At 36.4% G+C, this 9,491-nt stretch overlaps 1 protein-coding gene across 1 annotated transcript in view; it reads right to left on the bottom strand.

The window, feature by feature from the left end:
* stra6 (signaling receptor and transporter of retinol STRA6) overlaps window positions 1–7,163 on the bottom strand; it is a 22,130-nt gene extending 14,967 nt beyond the window's left edge. Inside the window, exons 1-5 of the mRNA XM_087798247.1 lie at window positions 7,083–7,163; window positions 5,230–5,296; window positions 3,912–3,994; window positions 902–1,035; window positions 157–323 (exon numbers count right to left, since the gene is read on the bottom strand). Coding sequence (XP_087654373.1) covers window positions 157–323; window positions 902–1,035; window positions 3,912–3,994; window positions 5,230–5,296; window positions 7,083–7,150 — 519 coding nt within the window. The 5' untranslated portion in view covers window positions 7,151–7,163. The remainder of the gene's footprint in view (window positions 1–156; window positions 324–901; window positions 1,036–3,911; window positions 3,995–5,229; window positions 5,297–7,082) is intronic.
* Window positions 7,164–9,491: the final 2,328 nt, after the last annotated feature.

Below are 9,491 nucleotides of genomic sequence, written 5' to 3'. Positions count from 1 at the left end.
ACCACAGGAAAAAATAAGTCAGAATGCCTCTCTGTTATCTCAGGGTCAAGGTGACCGGGTGGCCGACAAACAAATGTGTTTCAGGTATCCCTTTTGTTGTCTTGTTCAATATATTGTTACTAACTGTGGTTACGCGACTCGTGACGTCGACGGTACCTGATTGGTTTTGTGGCAGTCGACCTTCTGCCAGACCAGAACCCCGAAGTGAGTCCAGGACAGGAGGCTGCCGAGGACGTAGCCCACTTTGTTGTGCAACGTCCCGCACGCCAGGAGGGGATAGTACAGCGCCGGGTAGTAGAAGACGCCGAGAATCAACCAGTTCTCTGAGGAAACAACACACACTCAGATTCGTACACAGAGAAGTGGTTACACTTGGATCAGCTTCATGTATTTGTTGAGACACCGAAGAGCAGGATAGATGGAAAGTAACATGTAGTTAGTAATAGTATAAAATAACGCTACAATAATATGGATTTATCTGAGACACGTCGACTTTCAGTAGAAATATAAATCATAGCAATGATGAGAAGGAACATCTACTGCAAACCTACAAATTATTATTATGAAAAGAATATTAACAAGTACATTTGCTGAACAAATAACTGTTTCAAAAGTTTAAAAAGTACACAATTTAATGGAATTATTTCAAATAGGAAAAACATCATGTATAATATTAAAATAAAAGACGCTGTAATGGATTCAAGCATATACTGAAAATACTTTGAAGTGTTAATGACTTGTGTTATTATAAAAGGTGACATTGTTGACACGCATCTGTTGAATCTGATTCAGTAAATCACAGAAAAGCTTTCAGTGTCTCGTGTTTGTAAATGTTTTAAACGCTAAAGTAAGCTCGAGTGTCGAGATGTAAAGAACGATCTTGAAGTGGTTCTGGACTCACGTTTGTTGTGGACCTCGGCTGTGAAGGGAAGGGGGCTCGGCGAGAGGACCAGACCACAGAGTTTGCACAAGAGAACTCCAAACACAGCCACTGCCAGACCCTTGTGCTGCGTGTGATCCAGGAAGTTGACCGGACTGTGAAGTCAAGTGTGCAGGTATTTAGAGTCCAGGTGTGAGCGCCTCGCTCTCAGATGGAAGATAAATCACATCTCCACCGGTTTTGATTCATGATTGATGCTTTGATCATGTGACTATGATACTTCTGTCAGGTGACTATTGATACTTTGATCACGTGACTCGTGAGGAACGAGTATTTCATGTTTCTCTACGTTTCTGTCACTGTGTGGAAAAATGAAACTTCATTGAATACAGTTTTAAAAAAGATTTTTTCTGAGGCTAACAACGAATACTTATTTTCTGTCAAGTTCTTTATTGTGCATTAACCGAGCGGTACTTTGAGGATCCTGGTTCTGAGAATACGAGGAAGGTTCTCTCAGTCCTTCAGCCTCATGAACCCAAAACATAACCTCAGAGTGTTTGAGAAAATCTATAAATGTGTGACTTTGTTCTCCATCCATTCTTTATCTTCCAGGTTGAATGAAAGAACAACTAATTAACTTCAAACTTATTTAACTTCAAACCTATGCTGTGTCTCTAATCACAAACTTTTCTTAGTGCACTGGTTAGTATCATCAGGATAGTGTACATACTAACTAGTAACTAATCCTCCACAGATAGTATGTCTCAAACATACTTCTCTTAGTATACTAGAAGTTAGTATCATCAGGATAGTGTACGTACTAACTAGTAACTAATCCTCCACAGATAGTATGTCTCAAACATACTTCTCTTAGTATACTAGAAGTTAGTATCATCAGGATAGTGTACGTACTAACTAGTAACTAATCCTCCACAGATAGTATGTCTCAAATCACATACTTCTCTTAGTATACTAGAAGTTAGTATGCATCAGGATAGTGTACGTACTAACTAGTAACTAATCCTCCACAGATAGTATGTCTCAAACATACTTCTCTTAGTATACTAGAAGTTAGTATCATCAGGATAGTGTACGTACTAACTAGTAACTAATCCTCCACAGATAGTATGTCTCAAATCACATACTTCTCTTAGTATACTAGAAGTTAGTATGCATCAGGATAGTGTACGTACTAACTAGTAACTAATCCTCCACAGATAGTATGTCTCAAACATACTTCTCTTAGTATACTAGAAGTTAGTATCATCAGGATAGTGTACGTACTAACTAGTAACTAATCCTCCACAGATAGTATGTCTCAAACATACTTCTCTTAGTATACTAGAAGTTAGTATCATCAGGATAGTGTACGTATTAACTAGTAACTAATCCTCCACAGATAGTATGTCTCAAACATACTTCTCTTAGTATACTAGAAGTTAGTATGCATCAGGATAGTGTACGTACTAACTAGTAACTAATCCTCCACAGATAGTATGTCTCAAACATACTTCTCTTAGTATACTAGAAGTTAGTATCATCAGGATAGTGTACGTACTAACTAGTAACTAATCCTCCACAGATAGTATGTCTCAAACATACTTCTCTTAGTATACTAGAAGTTAGTATCATCAGGATAGTGTACGTACTAACTAGTAACTAATCCTCCACAGATAGTATGTCTCAAACATACTTCTCTTAGTATACTAGAAGTTAGTATCATCAGGATAGTGTACATACTAACTAGTAACTAATCCTCCACAGATAGTATGTCTCAAACATACTTCTCTTAGTATACTAGAAGTTAGTATCATCAGGATAGTGTACGTACTAACTAGTAACTAATCCCCCACAGATAGTATGTCTCAAACATACTTCTCTTAGTATACTAGAAGTTAGTATCATCAGGATAGTGTACGTACTAACTAGTAACTAATCCTCCACAGATAGTATGTCTCAAACATACTTCTCTTAGTATACTAGAAGTTAGTATCATCAGGATAGTGTACGTACTAACTAGTAACTAATCCTCCACAGATAGTATGTCTCAAACATACTTCTCTTAGTATACTAGAAGTTAGTATGCATCAGGATAGTATACGTACTAACTAGTAACTAATCCTCCACAGATAGTATGTCTCAAACATACTTCTCTTAGTATACTAGAAGTTAGTATCATCAGGATAGTGTACGTACTAACTAGTAACTAATCCTCCACAGATAGTATGTCTCAAACATACTTCTCTTAGTATACTAGAAGTTAGTATCATCAGGATAGTGTACGTACTAACTAGTAACTAATCCTCCACAGATAGTATGTCTCAAACATACTTCTCTTAGTATACTAGAAGTTAGTATCATCAGGATAGTGTACGTACTAACTAGTAACTAATCCTCCACAGATAGTATGTCTCAAATCAAACTCTGCTGCTACACACTAACAGGAAATGACGCGACAGCTTCTTCTTCTACTTCTATTTAAGGATGATTTCAACCAGCTGTAGGAACACTATCGCCACCTGCTGGCAGCACGTTAGGTTTCAAGAAATATGAGAAATATTGACGAGATATTTACGATGGTATCAGCAGCGAAGACGTGTAAGTACACAAGTATGTGATTTTAGACACAGCTCTAGTGTTTGGAAAAATCTGATTCATTGATATAGAACATATTTTGATAAGATTTTATATCTCACGAACAGAAAATTAATGTTTATAACAATTTCTTTCAGATATGTAGTCATTAGCGCTGCTGTCACAATAAACGATATGAATGGTTTTTATTGACTTCGAAATGTCAGTAACTTTTCCATTTTAATTGCAAGATAATGAATCCATAGACTTTTACTAACTAAGGTATTAAAGTTTGTGCAGGAGATCTTTCAAGTTATTAGAACAAACACCTGTTTATAACTATATAAACTGCTTCTAGGGGATAAATATACTTCAATAAATACATTAAATCAACTTATTCTTCATTTAAAAGTCAGTACCAAGTGTCAAATATCATCAGTGCAGTCGTTGGACTCACCTGAGTAAACCCAGAAGTCCTCTCTGTCGGTCTCCGGACCGGGAGCGTCTGGCGAGGATGGCGAGGATCATCATGATGACCAGCTGGAAGCAAAGACACATTAGTTCGCACATGACTTCAAACACGTCTCATTAGTTCCTGCAAATGTGTGAGCAGAAAGAAAAGTCATCAGTCAGGATCCATTAGCAGGGAGAGTTCGCTGACCCTCGTGACCTGCAGCATATTTAGGAAGAAGATCAATCTACGAGCAACACGTCTGTGACAACATGTCTCGCTCGTAACAACATCTTTAGAATCCAACCATAGAAATGGTTTTATAGGACATGTTTAAGGAAAATAGTTGACTCGTTGACTCGTTGACTCGTTGACTCGTTGACTCGTTGACTCGTTGACTCGTTGACTCGTTGACTCGTTGACTCGTTGACTCGTTGACTCGTTGACTAGTAAAGAACTAGGAACTAAATAATACAGATTTAGTTGATTTCTGTTGAGATTGACCCATTAAAATAACAGTCAAAACATCAATAAACTAATAATAATAAAATTAATATATAAATCTAACCAATCAGTTGCTTAGCATGTTTTTTAAAAATCAATGTTTTTTTATCTTCCATTTAATCTTTTTAATACAATTATTTATGATACCAAAACTGTTTAGTGTTTTAAGATAATAACATCATATCAGGCACATATACTAAATACAGGTCTATATATAAATAAATAAAATGCTGTTTTTCCTCAAATAAAATAGCAATTTCAGGAGCAATAAGCATAAAATATATTTTAAAAAATCTAACAATTTCTTGAACATTTTCATAAAGGAAAATGTGTTATATTCATTCATGTTTCTAAACATGACAAATAAAAGTAGCATGTTAAGATACACAATATTGTCTATTATCTGGACTTCACAACAAATATCAAGAATGTCTTAAAAACCGAGTTTATATATAATTATATTTACTCAACGCAACTATAGGCGTTTTCAATGAATATGGGAACGACCCCAATATTTATCGTCTTTAATTCCTATCATCCAAATGCAGCCGTTTGATTGGCTGATTTTGAAGAAATGATCATCAATACCAACACAAACCAGCCAATGAGCCTCAATCCGCCATTTGTTTAGCGTATCCTATTATCTTCTATCCTATATACTATATCCTACACTCGTGGGTTCAGTGGGTTCATGTATCTACAGACTCCTTCAGACACTGGAGTACCCGGAGGACGCATTATTGTCATGGCTGCACCTGGTTACACAACATTGTTGTCACTCGCTAACACCACAGTGCAGCAGGATCCCAGCAGGACTCACTGATATGGCGCTGATGCAGATGTGGTAGAGCCTGTCGTCGGCCGTGGGGTCGCAGTGAGGAACGATTCTACGGGAGGAACACAAACATTCACACATGAGTAAAACCATCTTAAGGCCACATGGACTTCAGTAAACCTCGCGCACGTCACTGACAGGACGATTCCAGGCTGGAATCTTTGAAGCCCAAATCCTGCGGCGCAGATTTACATGTAAACCGATTGGTATTAGCTCAACAACAGGTGTTGTGTTCGGGGTCCAGTACCAGGAGAGGCCCGGTCACGAGGAAGTATTTATTGACATAGTATTGAACAAAATAGATTCTCTAAGTCGTCAGTGTTCGTCGTCCACTTCACACACATCTCAAGCTGAGCTCTTAAGAGGGTCAAGTGGACGAGGACGAGTAACTGCTGATCAATATCAACTTCTATCAATAATGCAAGAGAAAGAAAATTGAATAAAAGTTTATAAAAATGTTGATTTCAATGAATGAAATCAAATATATTGATTTAAGTTCACAACCTTTCCATGAGTTGTCAATGAGATGTTCAACCATCTTGATAGAGAAGCTACACTTTGAGTCTCCAACAACTAACTTAACTTAACTTAACTCCACATCCTGTCTCTAGTGTGAGTGACTCTGTTGGATAAACTGAGCATTGCATTCTGGCTCAGCTCTTTCCCCCCCATGACATAACTTCATCCACAGTAACTTTACATTATACATCCCACTTAAAATGATTGTGTATTATGAATAAACAACACACATTTCTGTACATTACATTAAGTAAGTAAGTAAGTAAGTAATGTGTATTTATATAGCACTTTTCTAGACCAGGGTCACAAAGCGCTTAAACAATCAAAACAATATTCAATAAAGTATATACTTTAAAGGTCAAAATAAAACTGATAACACAACAGGAGTTCCAGAAAATCAAGGAAAAGCCTGAACAAATAAAAACTTATTAACATTAACATTAAAACTATTAACACATTAATATCAACGTTTTTGGTCATTTATTTTTTTACTATTATTAAGTTGTTTTTTAATTATCATAACTTATAAGAATGCATTTATTTGTCACTTTTCAAATTATTTTTTTAATCATTCAAATTATTGATAAACTTTCCAACATTTAATTAAATAATTAATTTAACTTGATAATTTCCCTTGTTTTGTATTTTAATGGAAAACTTTGAAGGTTGTATTAAGTTCATAATGTTTTCTACTTTATCAAGTTTGCTTTTATTATACTAGTGTTTCATCTTTTTAAATACTGAGTTTCATTTGATTTTAGTGAATTTATTTTTGTAAAATAATCTATTAAAATAATTAATGTCCTAAAATTCAGTTTATTTCACTAAATACAAAAAAAAAAGAAGTTGTATTTATACTAACACTGACACAACTTGTTCATCATAATTGAAAACATCATTTTAAATAACTTTATTTCACTAGTGTTTCATCTTTTTAAATAGTGAGTTTTATTTGATTTTTGAATTCATTTTTGTAAAATAACCTATTATAATAATTTATTGTCCTTAAATTCAGTTTATTTCACTAAATACAAAAAAATACAAAAGTTTTCCACAAACTCTCACACAACTTCATCATAATTGAAAACATCATTTTAAATAACCTCTCAAGTAATCATTTGTGATCCAGTCTTGTTAGTAAGATGTTCAAACGTCAACCATACTGGTCTCTAAGGAATAAAACACTGTGTCCCTGAACAATCACCAAAGATGATAAAGTGCGAGGAGGCAGCTGGACGAGTGACATCACAGTGCAGACATTCCTGCAGAGGCTTCAGAGAAGATACAGATTTCATAGGAAGACTTGAGAAGATACTCACTCAGGCTGTCTTACGGTCGGGACGGGGAAGTCCGGGTACTCGTACTCGTAGATGGCATCCTTGTCCATGGTGAGGCGTTTTGTTTTCCTTCCAACGGATCCGAACTGGAAGAAGTTCACAATCTCAAGTAACACGCACTTGTGATACTGTGTTGAAAAACTTGGTGCCAAGTCCTCGGGTCGGACTCGCTGCTGCTACTGTGGCGTCCTCTGTGCTGGGGCTCGGCTCGTGTTCATGTGGTCCCACCAGGGCGCTGAGAGTAATGTGACAGGTCCTGGCTGAAGCTGATGCCTCCACCCTCCACCAAAAGGCCCGACTCCAGATCACCGGCACACCAGGAGCCTGGGGAGAAAGTGAGAGAGGAGCAGCGTGTGAACGCAGGGAAAGGTGTGGGCTGCCAATGTGGAGCGCCACCTGCAGATTATTGCTATTACAGCCCGTTCGGTGGTCCTGTGAGTGGAGGAGAAGTTCCAGGGTTGAACTAGGACGTCTGAGGGGAGTCACCACTATTTAATGAAAGAAAAGTTGTGCTAATACTTGATGGTAGATCATCGGGTTGTTAGATAAAGTATCATGAACAACAATCTACTCAAGTTGCTCTAAAAACAATCGATAAAAGCTCTTAAAGGTAACTTACAATTGTGGGAGAAACACGAGCAAACATTAGATCTTCAATCAAAGTTTTCTCTCTCGTAACATAGTTTTGATGCTACATGGGATCAAGACGTGTACACAGTTCAAGCAGGTACAGTCGCCTTTATAAACTGCGTTATTCAACAATAAGCAACAGTTGAAGACATGCTAAAATAAAGCCGAGCAAAGAAGTTCTGAATAAGAGAACTCTTAGGATTCCAACCAGAGGTTATTGATCGTCAAATGCTGTGTTTGTAAAAGTCTGGACGACCTTCACCTTCAATCACGGCGGGAAAGATAGGTTTGTCTTCAGATCTCTTTGAATAGAAATAGAATCATATTTAGAAAACTTTCAACAAAAGTCAGTTACATTTTTGACCGAAAAGCAAAGACGATTCTAACAGGAGTTTGACAGGTTGTTTTTATCAACTTATCGTTAAAACTGTTACGTTAACGCGGCGACGAGTCTGAAAAAACGTAATATTTTTTTAAGTAATTTTAAAAACTCAGGTAAAGTTTAGTTTAATTTATTTATTTAAAAGTGATATAATGACGATTTTCTCATAGTTTAGATGCGATAAATCACAGTCTTATATTATCACCTCACTATCCTGCTGGTAAAATAGATAAAGTAACTTGAGTCTTCTCTTCTTAAGCCTTTTAAAGTCGTTAAAGCTCCAATAAAGAAGTTCGAAAATATTGTTATCGGCTCCTCTAGTGTCAGAAGAGTGTAACTGCAATGCCATAAAAAAATTATGTAGCATAATTTCCGGATAAGCTTTTCTTTTTAAATCATATCATGAGGAAATCTATTTTTTCAACTTCTTGTTTGGTCTCCCAGGTAACTTCCAAAAGTCTTTCATTACTTTTTTATGAAAACACTGAAGCAGTTTTATGGTCATGTGACACAGACCGAGGGAGTCATCCAGATACAGTTATGTAGTGAAGAGAATTGTTATAAAACATCATTTTACTACAGAATTACTACAAAAAATTAGGGATTTTTCTTTCAAAACAAAATGCATTGATGCTTTAAATACATGTCTTTAGTACAGAACACATCGAAGTGACAAACACACAAACTACACAACTAACCTGGCCTGGATTTAATTGTATAAAATGTATATTTATCACCAAAAGACAATTTCAGGTCATGTGAGAATAAAAAAAGCACCTATTCATAGTGATCTTAACTGTTGCTCTAGAATCGACTTTTCAAAATAAAGAAACTTTTCATGGTTACTTTTCAAACGCAGACGTGACGCACACGGCATCGACTCGAGGGTCTGGACATGTGTCACCCAGAGGCGTCGAAGTCCTTTAACATCTTCTTCAACATCATCATGTCGGGACAACACTCTAACACTCCTGAGAACACACTCTTTCTCAAGCATCCTAAGCCTCCAAAGCAAATGTGCTTCCGAAGAAAGAGCGGCCCTGAAAATAAAGGGGTCACTGAACAAAGAATGCTTTGAACAATTATAATGAAATCACACAGAGGCTCTTTAATGGCCACAGACAGCTCGCCCGGGATTTGTCTGTGGCTGCAGAGAAGGAAACAAACCAGGTGTTTGTGGTGAAATGACACAATTAAAAAAGTTCATTATTAGATGAATTACACTTTAAAATGAAGACGCTTTGATTCAAAACAACATTAGACACAGAAAATAACTTGATTTTTAGATTCAATTTGAATTAAAAAACACAAACTATCATGAAAAACATTGTCTCTAAAATGTCTTGTGATTTAAAACGAATTAAACAAATCTAATGCCA

The sequence above is a fragment of the Callionymus lyra genome, chromosome 8 (genome assembly GCF_982586985.1).
Source record: "Callionymus lyra chromosome 8, fCalLyr1.hap1.1, whole genome shotgun sequence".
NCBI classification, from domain to species: domain Eukaryota; kingdom Metazoa; phylum Chordata; class Actinopteri; order Syngnathiformes; family Callionymidae; genus Callionymus; species Callionymus lyra.
Note: the sequence above shows the minus strand (reverse complement) of the source record. Positions and strands in the feature narration are given on the sequence as shown.